The sequence below is a fragment of the Leptodactylus fuscus genome, chromosome 5 (genome assembly GCF_031893055.1).
Source record: "Leptodactylus fuscus isolate aLepFus1 chromosome 5, aLepFus1.hap2, whole genome shotgun sequence".
Classification (NCBI taxonomy): Eukaryota; Metazoa; Chordata; class Amphibia; order Anura; family Leptodactylidae; genus Leptodactylus; species Leptodactylus fuscus.
The window spans coordinates 37,919,721-37,944,600 of NC_134269.1; the positions used below are offsets into that span (position 1 = coordinate 37,919,721).

At 46.2% G+C, this 24,880-nt stretch overlaps 1 protein-coding gene across 1 annotated transcript; it reads right to left on the reverse strand.

Moving 5' to 3' along the window:
* Positions 1-6,358: 6,358 nt before the first annotated feature.
* On the reverse strand, positions 6,359-14,652 carry LOC142202705 (peptidyl-prolyl cis-trans isomerase-like). The gene is made up of 5 exons (XM_075272981.1): positions 14,509-14,652; positions 11,524-11,554; positions 7,208-7,296; positions 6,937-7,109; positions 6,359-6,693 (listed from the first exon to the last, which is right to left on the reverse strand). The coding sequence occupies exons 1-5, from the start codon at positions 14,575-14,577 to the stop codon at positions 6,561-6,563; spliced, it is 495 nt and encodes a 164-aa protein (XP_075129082.1). The 5' UTR covers positions 14,578-14,652; the 3' UTR covers positions 6,359-6,560.
* Between the last annotated feature and the right edge of the window lie 10,228 nt (positions 14,653-24,880).

The following is a 24,880-nucleotide window of genomic DNA, read 5'->3' on the forward strand; positions in this document are numbered from 1 at the left end:
TTGACTCAAATCCCTATGCTTCTTGTATTACACATTTTCCGTCTGCGGTATATATAATACAGGGAATTTAAAGCATTTTGATGGCTTTATCATTTAACTATGTAGACGCCAATTCTTCACATATTATATGATATACTTTGTTTTGTGTTGGCCTGGTTCTGTGCGGATTTGGGTATGATAACCCACATTCAAAGGTCTGCCAAGGTATTTGTGCGTCTCGAAATAAATACCCAATCCCTGCAGGATGGGTGAGACAGCGATTTTTCTATCCGACTCTATAATCCACGATTAGGTGTTTCCTTAAACAAGTCTGGTCATATGTTCCCCATCCATGCTAATAAATCTGTCATCTAAACTAGAAATGAGCTGCCACCATAAAAAGGCATAACACACGAGAGTAAAGCCCGCCATACACTGCACATAGCTGTCAGCTATTCCTCCCGACCTGTCCAACACACACAAGCGCACACTCGGTTGGGTTATTTGTGTATGTGTTTTGAATGGAAAGACAAGGTTAAAGGGCTTGGGCCATTACAGGCACTTACCCCCTATCCACAGGACGGGATAAGGGTCCAATTGGGGAAGTGGCGTACATAAAGTTCCCATAAAACCGGAATGGGACTCCATTCACTCCTATGGGGTTGCGGGCTCTGCCAGAGATTGCAGTTTTGGCAGCCACATAACAGTGAATGGAGAAAGATCATACAAACACACTGATGCTCCGTTCACAAAGAGGCTTTTGGGTCCCTCATTCTCTGACGTTCAGGCCCCCCAGTGATCAGACACTTACCCTTCTCACCCTGTGGACAGGTGATAAATGTCCTTAACAGCGCAACCCCTTTAAGCTGCCACCAAACCCCTTCGCGGCATTATATCTCCTGTGGAATCAAAAGGATCAGGCATGTTGAAAAGCAACAGCTCAATTCCTTTACCTCTGATCTGTCACCTCTACTGACACGTTGGATTTAGTAAATACTTGTATTCCCCAGAAAATAATAATTTTGGAGCATTAGCCCTGTATTTTGCCATAGCGGAATAGCAGCATCGCTCCTGCCGCTGCTGCTGGCTTCATGCAGGGCAGGAGCGTAGCGATGTTGCAGGCACCTGTGCCGGCGTCTACAATCCCCGGCATCCGCCTCTCTATTACAGTGGATGCCAGGTCTGTATTGCATTGTGAAGGCTGTATGTCCGAGGTCTAGCTGCATCGGGAGCGCACACGAAGGGCCAGCGGCATAGAAGCGACGACTTCTCGCCACTGGCTTTGCATATGTAGCCCCGCCCACCAATGACGCAACAAAGCCGGAAGAAAGAAGAATTTACAGCAGCGAAGACTGGCGAGAATGCGACGTGGGAATACCCCTTTAAGGGGAAAAAAAAAAGTCTGCTGCCTCAGTTTATACCATGGGAGATGCAGCCCTAGGCCTCAAAACACAAGGCCGTGGACCCGACCCCTCCCATGGCAACAGTGATTGGCCATTGGAATGTAATGGCGCTAAAGCCAGAGTTTAATAGAAGGTAATCCCCTCTGAAGAAGTTGAACCTGCTTCCCGCCCTTCCTTAAGATTTGCTGCTTATTCAAGTTCTGATGTTTATTAGTGGGACTTGGTCACCACAACCTAATGCTGGGTAGACTTGGTCTATTCATTGGGCAATTCAGTCAATGAGGTCCAATTGGTGTCCTGTTTTTTTTTTTGTTTTTTTTTTAACTGAAAAAGTAGGGATCGTAGGAACTTTTCGGCCAGCAATTTCCAATGAACACTGTGATGACTGAAGGAGCTTTCACTCAGATGTGGACCCAGCCTATGCTGTGAGATAGGGCAATCCCTTTGAGGCCAGTTCAGACAGAGAATTTGGGATCAGAATTTGACCCAGATGCCGCCTTAGGTTCCAGTCCAAAATACGGGGCAACCGCAACTGGATGCCGGTGCAGTGCATCCAGTCGTGGCACTGCGATCCAGATTAGGCCCTAATGAATGGGCCTAGTCGAGAGTGTCTTCAGGCGGATTCCTTTTTCCAGAAGCTGGAACAAACGCGGAGAAAAGAACTGAACGGCTACCATTGATTTCAACGGGAGCCGTCTTTTTGGTCAGGATTTTGAGGTGGATACGGCCTCAAAATCCTGACCAAAATACACCGTGTGAACTGAGCCTAAGACTGACATGTCCTATGCTAACTATGACCTTCTGTGCACTAGAGAAGAGATATACCTAGTTTATAACACTAGCTTTAGAGGTGCAATATACCCCAACATCTGGCATAAATTACAATAAACCTGCTGGGTCATGTGAGGCTTCGTCCCCTACAATGAGCCTTGACAAGCCCACTTTTGGAAATGTAGGCTGCAGGGCACATAAGAAAAAGAAGTTATTTTTGGTGCAAAATCATCTGAGCACCAAACTTTGTGACTTTCCCGTTTCCTGTTCTACGGACTTTGCACTTCCCCTGTGAATCTCCACACTACAGGTTTTTAGCTACATATCTGTGCTGTAATTCAGCAGTTTAGACAAGATGGTCACCCCCTTAAATATATACTGCAAAGGGAATACAACCAGAGAATAAATAGGAAAGGTTTCAGTATCTGGTTTTTGTCATGATACATGAATATGTTTATCTTAAGGCTGGATTAACATCACACTTGTAGAGAATGTAGACTGTGCTCCGGTAAAGCGCTGTAGAATATTATGGCGTGATATCAATTAGCTAAATAATAATGGGAGCTGCTCTACATAGAATACAGAGCTGTCTGCCTCCTGCACCATTCTCTGTGTACCAGCTGATAACCTGTCCTTAGAATCAGTGATAAATATTTGTAGCCTGGAAAATGAACTGTAATATGGTGAAAGGGACGAAATATATTAGTGTGCACCCAACACCCATTCATCAGCTGTTCACAGCGGGTGGTCAAAAGAACTACACACTGGATGGAAGCCGACAACTGCAGCTATTGTGTAATAGCCATGCCAGGTTAGCTCAGCTCCCATTCACTGAACAGCTGCTGGGAACAGCTGTCAGGCCCAGATCTTCAATATCCAAAGGCTGCTCAGACCCTTTAAGGACATAGGCCAAGGTTTTTTGTTTTTTTTTCTTTTTCAAGAACATAATGGGTGGTACTTAGCACGCCACCTGTAGGTGACTACCTATATCTAATCATTTGTTTTACAATCCTGCACATGACGCACACCCTTTATGTTGTCTGACCACTGTATAAGCAATGCCGCCCCTGCTACCTCTTGTGTCATCCCCTCTACCTCAGATTGTAAGCTCTTGCGAGCAGGGCCCTCAGTCCCATTGTGTGAAGTGACTATTTCTCTGTATCTTTTGACTGTATTCGAACCTTGTAAATTGTACAGTGCTGCAGAATATGTTGGCGCTATATAAATAAAATGTATTATAGTCTCTGTTCCACCGTATTATTGGGACAATTTTATCATTCCCCGCTGCCACTTTTGTAAGAGAACAAAGTCAACCTAGAGTGTGTAACTTTCTAAACACCAATTACAACAAATTGTCATCCTTGAACCATCACCAAATTTATCAGCCTTTAGTTTTCTGTTGTAAAGGAAGACTGAAACATAGTACAGGTCATCTGCAAGCTGGTGTAGCCGTGTGGTTAGCTGGAGGATGCACACTAGAATGGAGGCGAAGCTTCCAGTGGATTAAAGTGACTGTCCATAGGATAGGCCATCAACCCTAGAGGTGCAGGGTCTGAAACTTGCTCACTCACTAGATGAAACTATATCAACATCCCACTGAAGTCTATGTACCAGTGGTGGGGAGGTCCAATGTGTCAGACCACCAAAGATTTAAAATTGATGGCCCAGAAACCCGATAACCCCTTTAACAAAGCCAACATACAGAAAGCCAGTCTTGTAAAATGCCTCCTGTATTTAATGTAGAACTAAAGCTCCTTATAAACTCCCATTAGCACCACACTCTTACAAAGTACCACTTACAAAAGCCTTAAATGCCTTAGACCCAACGTAGCAGGATGCAGCACCCTCCCAAAATAAAAAAAAAAGCCAGTGCACCAGCAAATCAGATAGCGTGCATGTCTTCTGCTACTGACAGCAAATTTTCAATTAAAGGCATCCTGCTAAGTCACAATCCAGAACCCTTCACAACCTCCAGATGTTTGCTTGTGGGCAATAGGTGCTGAGCCACTGATTTTGGCAGAGCTGGAATTTTTTTTTTTTTTTCTTCCAACTATCCCCTATCCTCCCCCCCCCCCCCCCCAAAAAAAAAAAAAGGACACACCTGATACATTACCTTAACACATCAGAATAGCTTTAAGGCTATTTGTCTCCTACCTTTCGTTGTCTTCTGTGCGCCGCCATTCACCTAAAATCCCATTTTTTTTCTTGGTATGTAAATGAGTTTTTGCAGCACTGGGGGCATCCCCAATGCTGCCAGAGAACTCTCCAGCGTCACCTCCATCTTCTGGAACCAGGGGCGAACCTGCCCCTGGCGAACAACAGAAAGCCACCCCCCTCCCTAAACCACCGCTCGGTGCTATGCCAGTCCAGGACAGCTTGTTCTGGACTGGCTTAGGTAACCAAAAATGCCGCCCTCCCTGAGGCCATGGCAAAGCGCTGCCTAAAGCGGTCGCTTCAGGTCGCCTCATGGGAGGTGCAGCGCTGTCTGGAACGAGGTCTTCACCGTGTCTTCTTCCGGCGCAGGCTTCTAGGCCTCAGGCAAGCTGAACTGCACATGCCTGCCAGCCATGAGAAAATAGCCGCTTTCAATACCATGTAAGCGGCCATTTTTCTTGTGGCCGCAAGCATGCGCAGTTGGCTTTGCCATAGAAGTTAGACGCTGCCACTGGAAGAAGACGCGGTGAAGACTTTGTTCCAGAAGATGGAGGCAGCGCTGGATAGTTCTCTGCCAGCATTGGGGAGGCCCCCAGCACTGGGGCCCGACCCAGATGCTGCAAAAGAACTCATTTACATACCGAAAGTTGTTTTTTTTTAGCGGGGCAGAGAAGACAACGAAAGGTAGGAGATGAATAGCCTTAAGGCTATTCCCATGTGTTGGGGGGGAAATTGAACGATAGGATCCCTTTAACAGTGATAAAGCATGAAAAAATATTTTTGCATTGGTTAGGCACAACCAAGACAACTTACACTTTCCATAAACCAGTGATCTTTGTAGAGCTATACATGGTGTATAATGGAAAATCTGTTATATTCCTACAGGGTGGAACAGCGTCACACCCCCAATCAGGGCACAAACCCAAGAATTACTTAGTGCTCTTCTACTAATACACCTTTAGGGTGCAAAGTACATCATGTAGCTGATGTGGCTGTGTGCCAAGACTGGCAAGCCTGTCTACTCATGGGTACAGACTTGGCTCCGCAGCATTGTGTACTAACAGCATTGAGATAGGTTTACTCAGCAGAGCTTGCACCTGAAATCTGCCTCCGTTTTCAGTGGGAAGATGAGAGTGCAACAAGACAGAAGAGAAATAAAATCCTGCTTGATCTTTCCTTGGATTCTGACTCTGCTGCCTAGAACCACTCATCCAAGCCTAAGCAGCAGAGAGCTGAATATGCACCCCTCCAGTCATTCCTATATGAATTTAGATCTCCTGACCCATTGAGTCGTCACCAGCAGAATGTATAATGGAGGTGGTGACTGATCTTGCACTGCTACACTGTTCCTCATACCCGCACAGATTACTTTGTCTGTCACACAGCACTCCAATCCCTGCAATGTCATTTTACCAGACAACATATCATGGCATCCTAGATTTGACATGCCATCAATCCTATGAACAGCTAGAGACCGTATCACATCTACCTGCTGTGAGACCAAATATCCTTCTTTGGATTTCCTCAAGTAATCTAAGGTTAAGTATAGGGAATGTCAGACCTGTGCAATACTCCTGTAGATTTTGTATTGCCAGGGGGGAGAGGGTCATCTGAGGACAAACACCCCACTAAGGTAGTTCCAGCATATCCTTTGCATAAGCAGTATTTGATATGGGTGTAGCCCCTACAAATAGTTTGTCAGGACCTTACAACTTGTTTGGGAAGTCCTGTCACCACTATACCCTTATCCGATCACAGAGTAGCTCATCAGCGAGGGTCTCTGGTGTGGTTTCACACTTATGACAAGCATTCTCATATTATACTTGCAAACCCTTATGGCTACAGCCAGCACTAGACTTTGTAAGCCTAGACAGCTGCACTCAGGCAAAAAATAAAAGTTTTTGTTTTTTTTCCCAAGACTAGGGTGCAACTATTTGCAAGAGCTACACAGCAGGGGGGTATGACCTAGGAACAACAGTCAGTCCTACCATTAACATTACCTCCCAGAGGAGGGGGGGGGGGGGGCTCATGAGCAGCAAGTCACAACCAACTCATCATGTGTTTTTTATTGAATCTCTGATCATGTTCTGCAGACCACAGAACTTATGGAAAATGAACAAAAACAAAATGATGTTACAGTGTGTAATGTTACGCAGCTCACAAAGCCTCGTTTTTATAACTGAATGAATCCGAAGCAGTCAAAGGGAATAAGGAATGCTTGCAATGTTAAGACAAGTGTACAGGAAGAGTTCCTTAAAGACGACCACAGTCAGCAATGACGACTTTCTTATTTGTCTTTCCGCTGCTGTTGCCACAAGCTTCCATTTTCTTTACAACGTCCATGCCCTCAACGACGCTACCGAACACCACGTGCTTTCCGTCCAACCTGAACAAACAAGGAAAGAGTGTTACATGCCTTGCAAGATAACTCATAACCCATCCCCCACTCAATACAGCAGTGTCAGGAAGTCCCCTTCATACAAGTTGACAGATTTACAGTTTAACTGGATTTATTCATGGATTCTGCAGTGAAGTACAAAACACATTGAAAGCAATAAAAAAATTAAAAAAAAAGTTGCAAAATGTGTATCCAGGAGCTTTGTTAAGTTTTAGACATCCAGAAACGTACCAGTTAGTTGCAGCAGTGCAGATAAAGAACTGGGAGCCATTTGTGTTAGGTCCAGCGTTTGCCATAGACAGGATGCCAGGTCCGGTGTGCTTCAGGGTGAAGTTCTCATCAGCAAACTTTGATCCATAGATGGACTTTCCACCAGTTCCGTTGTGGTTTGTGAAGTCTCCTCCCTTCAGATACAAGATAAATGTTCATGTACAGGTTGTCAGTATAATGGATGTCCAGGACATCAGACCACAGACGTAGCAAGAATACGAGCCACACGTACCTGGCACATAAAGCCTGGAATGATCCTATGGAAGCCGGAATTCTTGAAGCCAAATCCTTTTTCACCAGTGCACAATGCCAGGAAGTTTGCTGAAGAAAGAAACACCATTAGTAACATCCTAAGTGTGGCCGCACTGTCTACAGCTGATCACAAAGGAACTGGCACCATCAATAGCATGGTCATGTGATATTCCAGATCATACATCTCATACCCATCACAAGTGGCATTATAAGGCGTGCCAACTCATTTCACAGCTCAGATTGAAGGGGGATGTCCATTAACCTGTCCCCAGTGCAGTCCAAGCAGCAGGACCAGGGACAGGAGTATGACCCCCACCCACTTTAGCCTTGACAACCCTTTAACAGTCCACACTAATGCTGGCCATTATGTCCCGTCTAGACCACTGCAGCAGCCTTATGTAGTGTCCCAGCTAACATTGCTGCCTGGTCAAGTGTATTCCTATGGAGTATTCCTCTCAGTCACATATTATTGCTTGTCAAAATGCAAACGAGCCATTTGGAACAGTGGCAGTGCCATCACTCTGAGTTCTGGTAAAGGACTGCCTTTAAAAGTGTGCTTTCTGGTCCCAAAAAAAAAAAATAAAAAAAATTTAGTGATAAACTCCAAGGATTGGAGAGACAGATCAGCAAGTGTTTAACACCCAGCACCCCTACTGCTCAGCTGTCCAAAGCAAACAGCTCAGCACTGAGGAAATGCAACTTAACTCTCATTGAATAGGAAGCAGGCCGCTCCATTCTCTACCTCAGCTGACTATGGGTGAGCTGATCTTGATAACATTAGGAAAGCCATCAGTCATCAAATGCAACATGAACCCCCAGCATTACACCATCACAAGAAGCTTCTGTCCTTCCAGTCCATCACTTAAGGCCTCATGAACACAATTGTATATTACACATGGCCCAATACACGGCTGCAAATACTACAGTGTGTGGGCTGAATTTAAGAACTGCAGAATATGGAGCAGGTGTAAATTCGTGTTTAGGGTATGGGTCAGTGAAAGCCACAGATCCCAAACTATGTGAGATCTGTGCAGATTTTATTGACCACAACACCATAGTTGTGCCAGATTTCCACAGCCAAACATCTAAAGCCCTGGAAACCTGCAGACTTGTCATATACTGATATATTATATACACAGTTTGGGACAAGAGCTGCAGTGAGGCAACAGATCACCTGGCAGAAAGTCCAGATTCATCTAAGCCAAGTTTGTCTCGGGCCATGTTCTCATCTTGGACACAGACTCCAAAGATTGACTGATGAAAGTCCTGCAAGTAGACTTCATCGTCCAGTGGTTTCAGTATAAGAACAGACACCGGTTGATCCCATTATAGTGAAGGCCATTGTAGCAGCCTGCTCATCTATTGTACCAGTCCTCATACAGACCAGAACTGATAGACAGTGTAAGCATCTTCAGAGTGAACCAAACATATGATACACTAATATGCATCAGTGACTTCTGGTCCATGCTAAATAGGGTGATACTGGGCATATGGTACAAGAAGAGGACAGTAATGGAGCTGACAAGTCAGGAAAAGCCATAGTAAACCGCTCCAATAGGTTCCAAGAGATTGGCCAGTACAGGACTACATATTCAGTGCATGTGCCAGCAGCTCTCAGCATGAATGCTACACAAGTATGTACATTATACATGTAGGCAGAGGTACAGCAGGTAAATGTCAGCTGGGAGACTATGCCACCATAGCAGCAGGCAGGTTTGTTCCTGAACATATAGTCTGATGTGGCAGAGGGGGATTAGGATCTGGCCTGATTTATTACTAGCATTTATGGGACATCAGGTTCAGCAACCTCTAAGTGTGCAGATCTACACCACATTGGCAAGTGCAAGTCCTTATTCCAAGATGGCGCCACATGAGTGGCAGCCTTGATACAGAGCTCCAAGCTGAGAGCAAACCTTTAGCTTTCCTTTTCACTCTGGATCTTCAAGAATCCTCTACTCAAGCAACCTAGCACTATGAATTAGCAACTAGAAATCAGATGGAAGTGGAGTATTTTTTTTCCCTTTTGTTTCTATTGTTAAAGCATGGACAAGACTCAAGACCTGATCAGCTGGAATTTCCTGTAGGGACATGTGCCCATTACCATCCCCCCACAAGCCAAGGACAGCATGGTCACCATGAGGCAGACAAAGCTGAAGGAGAAACCTGCATGGAAGTGTCAAGGAGATGATTTTTGGTGGCTATTGCTGATATGTGAAGATGCTACAGCTGACTGGTATTTCTTTCTTTTACTGTGGACACATGGGACTGTTACAGCCTGGGAACCTGCCATCCCCCACGATTTTATGGAAGCTTGGCAAGAGAGCAGCACCCTGTCTACCTGGATGGCTTCAGATGTCTCTGGGCAGTAGAACACAGTGGTAAGAAGAAAGGAGGAGGAGGAGGGCTTGTGATGAAGGACATTTGGGGCATTTTTTGTGGTTAAGGAACAATAGCGCTGATACAAGATACCAAACTATCAGCTGTGAGCAGGAGATCTCATTACCTACCAAAGAACTACCACATGTTATTGTGATAGCTGCATATGTCCCCCACCTCTGCAAAAACATATCTGCCTGTTATATCTGCATGCTGTGACCCCCCTCCTCGTGTCCTCCAACCACAGTCGGGCCGTATTATCAATATCACTTCACACAGAGAACTAAATGACCCTGCAGTGTGTCTGTTTCTTTCCTTTTTAGTTACTATGATTCCTAGGATTTCTCTATCTGCCATGAGCTTGTAGGCGTTTCTCTCTTGATATATACTGCTGTATCATCTATGAAACTATCACTGAAATTTCCCCATTGTGGGACTATTAAAGGAATATCTTATCTTAATACAGACCCTGCACAGCACCATGCCCAGCTATAGCAGGAAATGATATCCTCTAGGCCAGGGGTGGGCAATTAATTTTCCCATGGGGCCACATGAGAAATTGTAACGGTTCTAGAGGGCCATGCGCGTTGTGGCAAATTTAGCTCCACCCACTTCTTCACTGACTCCACCCATTCTCATTTTTCCATGTGCCCCACAGAGTAAAATCCTCCTACAGTCACCCTATTATACACCCCCACATTATAAAGTTTCCCTCCAGATGTCCCACAGTATTAAAGGGGCTCTATCAGCATGATTTCGCTGATAGCACCCCACATATGCGTGAATAGCCTTTAAAAAGGCTATTCAGGCACCGCTAAAGTTATATTAAACTACACCCCCGTTTTAAAATAAAACCCTAACAGAATATGATCAACTTACCCATCATGCATGGTGGGCAGGCATTCAGGGTCCACCATCTTATTCAGCCACGCCTCCTCTTCCAGCAATGTCCTAGGGTCCCATCTAACTCACGAACTGACAAAAAAAAATGGCGTGGGCGCATGCGCAGTAGCCATAGTAGAAGCAGAATGCTACTGCGCATGCGCCCACACCATTTTTTAACAATGTCAGTTAGCCAGGACATTGCTGGAAGAGGAGGCGTGGCTGAAGAAGACGGCGGACCCTGAATGCCCACCCACCATGCACGATGGGTAAGTTGATCATATTCTGTTTTAGGGTTTTATTTTAACAGGGATGGGGGGTAGTTTAATATAACTTTAGTGGTGCCTGAATAGCCTCTTTAAAGGCTATTCACGCATATGTGGGGCTCCATCAGCATGATTTTGCTGATAGAGCCCCTTTAAGTCCCTCTCCTGGTGCCCCAGTATAAACTAGAGGGGATATTAAACTGGGGCAGCTGGAGAGGGGGGGGGGGACATTAAACTGCAGGCAACTAGACATTAAACTGCACACGTGTCCCCCTCCAGCTAACCCCCCCAGTTTAATGTCCCCTCTCCATGTGCATTCAGTTTAACTGCCCCTAGTTCCCCCCCTCTTGCTCACACATGCTGTCTCTTCTCTCTTTATCATCCAGCAGCCTCCATTGCTGGCAGCTTGCAGCAAGCACACAGTCCTGTGTGGCTCCACCCACTAATGAGTCATAGCCTATCCTGATGATAGGCTGTGATGACATCACGGGTCCTTGAAAAAACTTCAGCTAGCTATGAGGGCCAGATAGAAGCAGTCAGAGGGCCGGATGTGGGGATGTGGCCCCCGGCCGTACATTGCCCAGGTCTGCTCTAGGCACTGACTTGCATATCATTGCTGAACTCCTGAAAGGATAAACATTTCACTTTAAGGAAACCTTTGGGAGGACAGGGGTTTGTCCTCTGCAGTTTATATACACAACCATAGAAGGATGCAGTCCACACTCTGCCCACTTACTACCACAATGAACTAGTTAGATGGAAGAATCCTTACCTACTGTCTTTGGGACCACATCTGCCCTCAACTGCAAAAAAAAAAAAAATCGTATTAAGACATGTTACAGAAAAGAAGCAACTGTTAAGATCTGACTCAGGAATGAGTTGGGGAGATGTTTATATAGGCTGGCATGTGGCAGATGCCTTAGGCTGTAGGTCATTGTAGATGCTGTGCCCCGCGGTCTATGAGCAGATACAGGAGCGTGCCATCCAGATAGAAGCAGTCAGGATAGAGACTACATGATGGGGGGAATGTTCTAGAACAGCAGACGTCTTAAGCTGTCTGTAGGAGCAGGATGCCCATGCTGTTATATTATACGGTAACCAGATACCTCACCACCATACATTTATAGGACAGTCCATGAACTTGGGGCATGGATACTTAAGAAAAAGCAGCTATGGGGGAGAGAGATGCCATCAGTATCGCCCCGAGCAGTAGCTGCACACCAAGACAACAAGCCACATTGTATAAACCCCTTGAAGACATTGAGGATTCTTTAACCGCTTGTGCCATAGATGGGTGGGGACTAAGTTATCTCTAGGACCCTCAGTAAGGGGATCTGATGCAGGTCCACCCCCTCCACAAGTGACAGATGGCAGTCATGTACAAGCACCAACACTCCTTTCACTTGCTGGGCCCTGGTGGGCATCAGGAGACCCCTTTAATAAGTGTCACATTTCAGGACCCCACACAACCACTCAAGACAGTCTATTGGGGTGCACGATCAGCAGTTCAGAAACACATACTATGCAATGCAGGAGAGAAGCCGATTCCTCCAGTCCCAGTCTAGTGGTGGGTGTTGGTACTGCAGGCCATCCCCCATGCTGTAGCTAGCACTATACAGGGCAGAGGCTCTAGCTCCATGCATTATGGGATAACACTTTAGGGGGCCACTAGTAGCCAGCCCCCTTCCCAGTCATGTTTATGCACCATTCTAAGGCTCATTACTCAGAGTCCTTGGACAAGGTCTCTAAAGAGGACCTTCACATCCTCACACGTGCGGTATTATATACTGTAGGCTTTCCCATAGGCATCCATGCTGGAGATATCTGTGCGGTTAATTTTGGCACAGATATCTCTCCACTGTCATAAGGGCGGGCCTTACAGCCCCGCAGTGACCCCAGGATTTGTTGGTGGTAGAGAAATCATTGACCTTAATGGTACTGATATCTCCAGCCAAGTGTCACATAACAGGAGAGCTGACTATGGACAGTCACATGTTGAGACAGCACTAGTGCCCAACACGTCACCCGAGCCCCTTCACTTCTGCTCTGACCAAGTTCAGACAGGCTTGGACTGCAGACATGCTACATGGCAGGAATGTAGCCTTCATGGCAACCCCACCCTCCTGGGTTTTCTAGTTTGACTGCACACCCCCTTTAAGAGTTACCAGACATGGTAACCGCACCCACTGCTTAAGTGCAGGTACACGCCAGGTTCAGCTTTCAACCAGACTACACTGACTAACAGACATCAATGTAGATGTGAACATGGCCAGAGGGTTACTTCAGATTTTTTGCAAAATTTCTGTAACCACAGACTCCTTGTAATAACAGAGGCAGAAGTCAAGTGCCATTTGCTTAGTAAGTGACCCCAGGAACTCTATCCCTTTATCTGACAGGACTCCGTCTCATTAACGTCAGAGGACAGGCGGCCATTTAGGGTTCTCACCCATCGCCGTGTCCTCACAGCACCTTTAGCCTGGTACATTATACATGATATATGGCACTAGGCAAGTCCCAATTCATCGCCCCTAAAGCTAATAGCTAGGAAACAGGAGCCCAGTTCTAGAATGGAGGAGCTTTGTAACCGGATAGGACAATACTACAGTCCTCAGCAGCTCATGGAGCATCCTCTGCAGCATTCACATCACATGTACTCCAGAGCAGCCTGCCATTCAAGGTCACACAATACAGGAGCCATCAGGGACCACACCATAGCCCTCATGTAACGCCTCAGGAGCCCTCAGTGACCACACTATAGCCCTCATGTAACGCCTCAGAAGCCCTCAGTGACCGCGCCATAGCCCTCATGTAACGCCCTAGGAGCCCTCAGTGACCACACCATAGCCCTCATGTATCGCCTCAGGAGCCATCAGTGACCACACCATAGCCCTCATGTATCGCCTCAGGAGCCATCAGTGACCGCGCCATAGCCCTCATGTAACACCTCACACACTTGAGTTTATTTCCATATCTACCAAGAAAAACCTGTCTAAACTAGTTTTATGCAGGGAAGTGTTTTTTTTCTCTCCACACAATAAGTCTATGGAGACATTTATGTTTATTGAGAGTCAGTGTCCCTATAGTATTAAGTATGACATAGCTGCTGAGGGCTATATTCACACATGCAGTTTCTTATTGCCGTTTTAAAGCCTAGACTGACTTTTAGGACCAAAAACCGACACAAAAGGAAACGTGCACGTGTGACTATAACCCAACAGCACCTAGAAGAAGCCGCATCCTCAGACCAAGCTGCTGACAACATGGCGTGTGCCTGTAAGACAAGGCAGAGAAAATGGCGCCACCATCCCCTCACATACAGGGAGGAAGCAGACATTTTAAATAAGCGTGCTGCCCAAAATGGATTCCTCCCTCAGGCCCCGCCCACTAGTCTACAGAAGGCCGCGCAAGATCCACCAAGCCACGCCCTCCTGCCAACGGACGCGGCAAACCGGTATCGGGAACTGTCATGGCTCCCATCTAGCAAGGCCGCAGTTATGAACACTCCTAATGCATGCGATGTCCTACTGACCGATGCGATCATAACATAGACACGATCCGATTCTAGCTGCAACACGATAGGAAACTGATCGGTAGCGATGCACTATAGCAGCGATACAACCCGATAAGGGTGCAGAGTGCCCCCGCCACACCCGAACACAAATGTCGCAGCACGTGACCCTCCACAGCACTAGGTGTGAATAACTACCCAAATATTAAAGTAACGCATAGAAAACAATATACAAGTGCGGTTTCATACCTCCATAACGATGCGGCCGGCGGGGCAACCGTCCAATGTGATATCGAAGAACACCTTAGGACAGGACATGATGCAGGATCGGCCGGGACCTGAGACTGGCGACAACCCCTTTCGGTGAACAGAGAACAACCGAAAAGAACCTACTGAGGGCGGCTCGGCAGCTATTATATGGAGCTCTAGCTCCTCCCCCGACACGCCCACCAGAGCTTGGTCTGGGCATCAGGAGCGCGAAATCAAAGCCTAGCCGACCAATGGAATGAGAGCGGACTGGAAGGGGCGGGGATCTGTTAAGGTAAGTGGGCGTGGTCTGAAAAGGCGCGGTAGTGGGAATGGCTGAGGCGGTGACGTAGAATGGTGATGGACGTTGTGTCTGCCATGGTCGGGCTGGGGATGTATTGTTATGGGGATGAGCCTGGGGAATGACATTTATTCCATCACCTAGTTTGTTGTGGTGGCTATGCATTAGAGGAGCATAGGATATGACTGGCACAAGTGCGTGTATGTAAGAGGGAGCTATGGGGGACTAATGCTTAAAGGGGTTCTCCATAGGATAGCCATATTAGAGCCTCAAGTAGGGGGCCCTTAGCAAGCATCCCCCCACAATGTAACACCCTCTATACTGGGCTCATATGGTATATTGCCCCGTTATTTAGCTTTATCCATACAATATGTTGCCTCCTTTATTGGCCCCCATACAGTAAGGGCCCCTGTTACAGGCCCTTATACAGTAAGGCCTGAATCACATCTGCATTCAGTATTCCGTTCGGGGAGTCTGCATGGGAACCCCCCAAACGGAATACCGAACGCATTGGCAAGCAGTGAGCAATAAAAGCACGCGGATCCCATAGACTATAATGGGGTCCGTGTGTTTTCCGTGCAGTGTCCGCCCGGAACATGCGGAGAGAAAAGTAGATCATAAAGTAGATTTCTCTCTGCATGTTCCGTGTGGGCAGCACGTGGAAAACACGGACCCTATTATAATCTATGGGGTCCATGTGCTTTCATAAGCTCACTGCTTGTTAATACGTTCGGGTGTTTAACTATTGCGGCCGCTGGGTGTCTACTGCTTTGTACATTAGACACTCAGCGCTATTGTCCCCGGTCGGTGTCCGCACCAATCGGGGGCATTAACCCCTCCAACGCCTCGGTCAAAGCTAACCGGTACTATGACAGCTGGGAGCCTTGTGAAGGCTCCCTGGCCTGTCATTCTACTACGCTAGGTAGCCTGCAATAGCAGCGCCAGTATTTTGCAATGTATTGTAGTGCATTGCATTAGTGATCAGACCCCCTGGGGTTCAAGAACCCAAGGGGGTATAACAAATGCAAAAAAAAAGTTAAAATTTTTTAAAATACTAAAAGTTCAAGTCACCCCCCTTTCCCTAGAACACATATAAAAGTTCTTAAATACTGTGAAACACATACATGTTAGGAATCTCTTTGTCCGAAATCGCCCGCTCTACAAGTCTATAAAAATATTTTTCCTGTTCGGTAAACGCCGTAGCGGAAAAAAAAAGTCAAAAGTGACAAACCGCCGTTTTTTCACTGTTTCGCTTCTGATAAAAATTTTTATAAAAAGTGATCAAAGTAATAACGATTCCCCAAAACGGTAGAATTAAAAAGTACACCTGGCCCCGCAAAAAAAGACGCCCTATACCTCCCCGTACACGGACGTATAAGAGAGTTACGGCTGTCGGAATATGGCAACTTTTAGAAAAAAAAGTTTTTTAATTCAGTTTTGAATTTTTGTTAAGGGGTTAAAATGTAAATAAAACCATATAAATTTGGTATCCCCAGAATTGCACCGAAACACAGAATACAGGGGACATGTCATTTTGGCTGCACAGTGAACACCATAAAACCGAAGCCCGTAAGAAAGTCGCAGAAATGCATTTATTCTTCAAATCCACCCCATTCTGAATTTTTTCCCTGCTTCCCAGTACATTATACAGAATAATTAATGGCGGCATCATGAAGAACAATTTGTCCCGCAAAGATTAAGACCTCATATGGCTCTGAGAGCGGAGAAATAAAAAAGTTATGGGGTTTGGAAGGAAGGGAATCAAAAAGGAAAATTGAAATATGCCGTCGGCAGGAAGGGGTTAAAAAAACTACATTGAAGGGATGGCCATGCCCTCTACAGTCACAGGCTCCATTGCAGCTGTCACAGCTGCTATGGTAAGAGTTACGCTCCAGTCTGCAAGGTCCTACACCCGGGACCCCTATAGATCAGCTGCTCCAGGACAGCACAGCTGCTTGTAAAATTGACATGCCCGGGCTGTATGATATGTATTGGTGGGTTACATACTGGTCACTGCTGTCCCATTGAAGCCCATGACAGCTGATCTGTTGGCCCCATGCAGATATAATATTGATGGCCTATGCTAACAATAGGTTATCAATATTACAAAGTGGATAGCCAATGTGGCCAATTTGCGTCCGTTTTTCAGAGATCCCTCCTAGACTTGAGTCTATTCAGCAAGTTGTGACAACACTATGGTTGAGCGATCATGTTTTTAGGTGGGATCGAGATCAGTGATTATTTCCCACAATGCTTTTCTACTGGCCAAGCATTGTTAGCCTTCACACTGAGTATACGCTCCGCTCATTCTGAGCGGAGTGTATACTCAGTGTGAAGGCTCCGCTGCGGTTCCATAGGAATGAATGGAAGCAGCGGGCACACAGCCTTAACCCCCTGCGCGCCGGCTGCGTCCATTCAATCTAATGGGAGACTAGCTAACATCTCTAGTAGCTACTTACCTGCAGAGACAGCTCGTTCTTCTTCACCTCGCTGCCCCCGCCTCCCAGGTTAGTGTTAAAGAGCTAGGAAGAAGTCGGGGCTTGTGGCTTAGGATAGTGTGGGCGGAGAGACGTCTCCCAGCCCAGTACCCGCCCACACTCTCCTAACCTGGGATGTGGGGGCATTGAGGCGAAGAAGAACGAGAACACCAGGCACCAGACCAGCCATCTCTGCAGGTAAGTGGACACCAGGGGGGACTAAGTAGCCAGAGAATTAAAAAAAAATCCTCTGGCTACTTAGTGATTAAAAAAAAATCACTACACAGCGTGGATTCTAACAATTAAAGCGTTCAATTGTTATATTCCATGCTGTATAGTGAATAGGATTGTTTTTAAAATCCGATCTCCGATTAGTAAAAAAAAATCCCATTGACTTGCATTGGGATCGAGATCGGTTCAAATGAAAAGTGATCGGAAATCGGATTTCAAAATCGATCCTGAAAAGTCAAGATCGACTCAACCCTAGGCAACACGCAAAAATAGCCACATGTGACTAGCCACATAGTTTAAAAACTGCAGTGCAACATTGTGTGACTAGAGCCTTAGGCCTTATTCATACAATTGCCCCATTGTTTACAAGCCAAACTGATGTATCAGTCCGTTTTTAATGGCCGTCAAAGCATATTGTTATCGGTGGGACAGCCATTAAAATGTGGCCCAGTGGGGGAGATAGATGAAAACTGGCGATTTCCATGCCAATCTTGAAAACTGCTGCAGCAGATGATGTGTCCGATTTACATGTCATCATAAATCCAGCACATTATACTGGGGCCTGCACCCGTACTGAAATTGAATCCACTTCTTTACTAGCGTAAATTTCAAGAATCATCGAAACCAGAAAACTGGTGTAAATAATAAATCTTACAGCGACGCTTTCTTTCAGGAAAGTGGCAAATCTGAAAAAAACAACGCAACTAGCGACAAATATTGCCGGTTTGCAACTTTCACGTGCCACAAATGTGCCCCATTGACTTCTATTAGGCAGGCCTGTCAGGTTTTTGGTTTTTTTTACAGACTATTAAAGGGGTTTTTGAAGGACTTACCAAATGATAACCTATCCACATTTGATCAGTGGGGATCTGGCACCCCCTAATATCTGCTGGATGAAGAGACTGCAGTGCTGGGGCCTCTTCATTGAACACTAAGCACAGTGCCATTGTGTTGGGGTTGTGCTTGGTACTTGTCACTTGGATGGGACTGAACTGCTGCTGTACCTTGTGACTGATGAATGTGACACAGCGCCACAACCTAGTCGTACAGCTAATACATGGGGATCCTGGGTGTTGCACTCCCACCAATCACATTTTGATAACATATCTTAAAGGGATCCTATCATTGGATACCCTTTTTATCTCGATAAGGGCCAGTTCACACGGAGTTAACGGGCGTGCATTCTGGCACGTATACACGTGTCAGAATGTGAGCGCTCAAAACAGATCCCATTCATTTCAATGGGTCGTTACGGGCATATAACGCGCGTAATGACCCATTGAAATGAATGGGATCTGTTTTGAGCGCTCACATTCTGACACGTGTATACGTGCCAGAATGTGCGCCCGTAAACTCTGTTGGAACTGGCCCTAACATGTAGGTGTAGCCTTAAAGAGGACCTTTCATGGGTGTGGGCACAGGCAGTTCTATATACTGCTGGAAAGCCGACAGTGCACTGGATTCAGCGCACTGTCAGCTTTCCCGATCTGTACCCCGGGTGAAGAGTTATCAGTCCCGGTACCGTAGCTCTTTACAGTCAGAAGGGCGTTCCTGACAGTCTGTCAGGAACGTCCTTCTCCACAGCAGCGTCTATCGCGCTGTACTGTGGAGCGGGGAGGAACGCTCCCTCCCCTCCTGATAATACTCATCTATGGACAAGCAGTGTGAGCAGAGGGAGGGGGCGTTCCTCCCCGCTCACACTGTACAGCGCGATAGGCACTGCTGTGGAGAAGGAGGTTCCTGACAGACTGTCAGGAACGCCCCTCTGACTGTAAAGGGCTTACGGTACCGGCAAGGATAGCTCTTTACCTGGGGCACAGATCGCTGAATTCAGTGCACTGTCGGCTTTCCAGCAGTATATAGAACTGCCTGTGCCCCAAACCCATGAAAGGTCCTCTTTAAGAAAGGCTATTCTTCTCCTACCTTTAGATGTCTTCTCCACGCTGCCGTTAGGTAGAAATCCTGGTTTTCTTTGGTATACAAATGAGTTCTCTCACAGCACTAGGGGCGGCCCCAGCGTATGCCCAGGCCACAAGAAAATGGCCGCTTACACCAGCTTACTATGTAAGTGGCCATTTTCTTGTGGCCCAGGCATGCGCAGTCGGCTCTGCCCGAGGCCTATAAAATTGAAAACCCAGGACGGAAGAAAACACAGGCAGAAGAAGATGGAGGCGTCGCTGTATAGTTCTCTCACAGCATTGCGGACCGCTCCCAGTGCTGCGAGAGAACACATTTGCATACCAAAGAAAACCCTGATTTCTACCGAGTGGTGGGGCAGAGAAGACATCTAAAGGTAGGAAAAGAATAGCCTTTCTTAAGGCTATTCCTACTAGAGATGAGCGAACAGTGTTCAATCGAATAGGTATTCGATCAAATATCAGGCTGTTCGAGATATTCGATTCCAATCAAATACCACGCGACAAACGCAGTAAAAATTCGTATCCCCTCCCACCTTCCCATGCGCTTTTTTTTCACCAATAACTGTGCAGGGGAGGTGGGACAGGAACTACGACAACGTAGGCATTGAAAAAAAATCGGAAAAGGCCATTGGCTGCCGAAATCAGGTGACCTCTGATTCATAAGAATAGTGTCGGCCATGTTCGCCTCATTTTCGTTTTGGAGAGATAGTGAGAGCTTGTTCTCAGGGCGATACACTGATTTTGGCGTTTTAAAACAGCTTTATTCTTATAAAACAGCTCTTTTCAGAGCTACATTGCAGGAACACTGTACACATACAATGAACCTGCCAATCATGCAGCAGGGGATGTGGACGTGGATATCCAGCTGGGCATTCAGTCCACAGTCCAGGTACTGGAGAGGGGCTGCCAGCACACACTTCACTCATCCTCCTCCTCCAACCCCAGCCCCTTCACCCTAATGTATGTAATACTTAACTAAACCTCACTGAGGTTACCTCATCAGATTTTTAGGGCTTCCCCCAAGGGTCTGCAAACCAATTTTTTAGGGCTCCCCCACAAAGGGCCTACAGTGCAATTGTTTAGGGCTCCACCCTAAGTGCCTGCAAATCAATGAAAGGGCCTAACACTCTGCTGCTACAAGGCTCAATTCACCATAAGGGCCTACCATTCTGCTGGTGCGAGGCTCTATTCACCCCAAGGGCCAAAAAGTAAAACACTGCTGGTTAAAGGCTCTACTCACCCAAAGGGCCTAACATTCTGCTGGTGCAAGGCTCTACTCAATTAAAGGTGCAACGTTTAAATGGCTTCATTCCAAACCGAGGGAGATTACTTTTCGGTAAGATGTGATGGCCGTGTCCAGCCCTGAATATCCTGGCTGATCTTGTTCAGTAATAAGGCGAGCTCAGCATGAAGATGTTGTACGTTAGGTTGTCCATGCCCACTAATGTGCATGAAGACTCAATCACAGTAAATGTTCTTATTTTTCTCCAATTCAATCTCTGAATGAACTGCTCTGACAGACGGCCTGGGCACTGCTGTAATGGCAATCACTGGGTTTTCCTGTTCTGGTTCCAAAGAATCTTGTGTCTTACTTGAAGAAGAGACAATCTTAGGCTGACTGCTGGTCGAATAGTGGTTTCCCCTGAAATGAAGCATTTTCTCCCATAGACTATAATGGGATTCGATATTCGTTCGAGTATTGAGTTTCTACTCGAAACGAATTCTTTTTTTCTATGACTTTTGTGTCATAGACTTTCATGGCGTTGAAAGCAGCTGTGTGATGTCATCAAATGGAGATTTCTCAGTGATGTGCAATTAAAGGGGCTTGGTGGTCCCAAACTGATTGAATGACTTATGTCCTATCCACAGGAGTATGTAATCTGTGAGGGTCCAACACCTAGACCCTGTACAGAACAGCTGTTCTGGCAGCCTCTGGACAATAGTAACTACTGCAGTGGATGGGGAGCACGTGCAGTCTTCTCCTATTCAAGCAATAGAAGCGGCACAGCAACCCCGTCCGCTGCATAGTGTTGATGCAGAGAAATGTATCTCTGCTACTAATACTCAAATAGGAGCAACCCTGCACATGCTAGTAAAAGGGTTGTGCAGGCTTAGAAAACATGGCTTCTGTCACGTGGCAATGCTACAGCTCTAAACTGAGCCACATCATGGCCATGTGACCAATGAACGTGATAGCACTTCCTGAGAAGAAGAAATTAGCCATGTTTTCTAATCCTGCACAACCCCTTTAATAGCATTAAAAATAAATGGATAGCATACAGACGCATTTATTTCTAGGGCATCATGCACACGTTTGTGTTTATCTATGAGGAGGCTGTGAACCTGAGTGCAAAAATTTAGCACAGATCTAATTCCCGTTAAGTTTTGCAGTTCAGGCTCATGCATTCAAGTGTATGAGTCACATGCGCTGCCATCCATTCTGTTTTTCAGGGACCGACACATAGTCATAGTGCATGTAGTCTTATATTGGTATATATATGACATACTCTCTGGATAAGCCACAATAGCTATATAGATGGTTATTCTACCACTGTCAAGTATGTGGATCTGGAAGTCGTCCGCTTTGAGACGCTGCAGAGTGTGAGTGGCCAACGCCCAATAAGACTGCTGCAGGGATCTTAGCACTGACACCAGGGTGTGTACAAGCATGGGCCAAGTTGTGTGTGGATGTAATAGCTATATCCTGGCACTATGACACCACCTGCTACCCTGCTGCTAACAGAGTTAGGTTATACGTACATGACCGTAATGTTGATCAGTTTGCTGTCCTTTTTTTTCAATGCATAGCACCCATACTTTTTCTATGACCTCATGCACATGCCTTCCACAGGTCCTTGGGGGGACCCAATGTGCACAGAAGCAAAACTCAGGACAAGTCCTTTTCCTGTCTGGGCTCATAAATTTGAAGTCTACCTCTAGTTATAAACAACTTGTCATAAATGAATAGTACAGGTGACTATGAGAAACTTTGTATTATAGCTTATTAAGGAAATCTGTTTCCTTCTTCACTTATCAGGGTTCTTCCTTATGTTACTTAGACTGTTTACATAGAGATCTGCCTCACACACACAACTCTATGGAGGAGTGCAAGAGATTAATTGGTTTATTGCCTCATTCTGTGCACTAGTAGCCTCTTATCTACAGCATAGCAGCATTAAAAAAGCGCATTCACAGATTAGTAAAGTGAATCAGTAGCAACTGAGTGTCTTTTCCAGCAGTCTAACCTTCCCCTCTTTATTGACTAAGGGGCAGTTCACACTTGCGCCTGGTGTTCAGTTTGTGCATTCCGTCGGGTTTCCATCTTGAATCCCAGCAAAACTGGACAGGGGACGGAAACCCCGGCGGTCAGTTTTCAAACCCATTCACTTGAATGGGTTTGTAAAGGTGACCACCGGTGTCCTTGGGGAAACCGTTTTTTTGAGCCAGACACAAAGTCCTGCATGTCCAACTTTGTGTCCCGCTAAAAAACGGTTTCTAGGCGGACACCGGTGGTCACCTTTACAAACCCATTCAAGTGAATGGGTTTTAAAACTGACCACTGGGTTTCCATTCCCTGTCCAGTTTCGCTGGGGCTGAAGATGGAAACCCGTCGGAATGCACAAGCTGAACGCCAGGCGCAAGTGTGAACTGCCCCTAATATGTAAAAAGTAACTCTGCCTGAAATGTGGAGAAAGAAACATATTAGTTTAGCTGTTTAGCAGCTGTAGCCTCCTTCCTCTCCTCCCGCTTTCTCAAACTCAACATGGAGAAAACAGAGTTCATCATCTTCACCCCATCCCGTATGGCCCCTCCACCTGACCCATCTATCCAAGTTAACAGAACCACACTTACCCCTGTCCCACAGGCCCGATGCCTTGGCGTAACCCTGGACTCCAACCTATCCTTCAAGTCACATATTCAAACCCTCAATACTTCCTGCCGCCTCCAACTCAAAAACATCCACCGAATCCGCTCCTTCCTCACCCCTGCAACTACTAAGATGCTTGTCCAGGCCCTCATAATCTCCCGCTTAGACTACTGCAACACCCTTCTCCATGGACTCCCAGCTAACACCCTCGCCCCCCCTCCAGTCCACCTTAAACTGTGCTGCTCGCTTAATCCACCTCACCCCCTGATCTTCATCGGCTGCTCCCCTCTGCCAGTCCCTCCACTGGTTACCCATAGCCCAGCGAATAGAGTTCAAGCTACTAACGCTAACATACAAAGCCATCCACAACCTGTCCCCTCCATATATCTCTGACCTAATCCCCCGCTACCTGCCCACACGTAACCTCAGATCCTCCAATGACCTCCTACTCCGCTCTGCTCTCATCCGCTCCTCACACAACCATCCCGTGCATCCCCCATACTCTGGAACTCCCTACCAAGACACATAAGACTGATCCCCACAATCACAGGCTTCAAGAAGGCCCTGAAGACTCACCTATTCAGGAAGGCTACAACCTCCAATAACACTATCACCGCACTGCCATCTGTACAGTCTCCCCCTCTACTTCTGTCTCTACCCCCTTCCCCCATAGATTGTAAGCCCTCGCGGGCAGGGCCCTCTACCCCACTGTGCCAGTCGGTCATTGTTAGTATTATATCTACCTGTATATTCTGTGTATTGTATGTAACTCCCAAATGTAAAGCACCATGTAATTAATATAATAATGTACATCACCATGGAATTAATATAATAATGTACAGCACCATGGAATTAATATAATAATGTACAGCACCATGGAATTAATATAATAATGTACAGCACCATGGAATTAATGGTGCTATATAAATAAACAACAATAATAATAATAGTTTCATAAAATATATTACAAAGTTTCTTCTATTCACTTGCACTATTCATTTATGATATAACTGGAGCTATACTTTAAGTGTTCGGGTCCCTGGAGAACTCTCGGATGGCACATGGAAGCCGTCCAGTTGCAGCTATTGTGCATCTTGTGTTTTTCTTCCATTTCACAGGCGTCTGTGAAATGGCAGCATTTGACGGCCATTAACAAATGGCACATTGACTTCTGATGAGGCTTGTAACCTCAAAACAGCCAAAAATACCACATGTCCAGTTTTCTGGCTTAAATGATTCCTGAAATTCACTCCACACAGGAGCTGGTGTAGACTTCAGTGCAGGCACAGGCCCTGGAAGAGGAAGCGCCTTGTTATAAATCAGGCACATCCTCTTCCTGAGGGGAGACTTTCAAGACCAAATTGGAAACCACCATTGATAAATCTCCCTCATTGTGTTTTAGAAGAGGCCGAAGGGTCCTTTCACTACAACCAGTGACTGACAATATAACAAATCACATGGCACTCATTTAATGAACATTCAGACAAACAATATATACCTTGATTGTTCGTCTCCTATTAGTTTGCATTGTGTCCCTGTTCACACAGAGATGTGCTGCTGAACATCATGAATTTTTCAA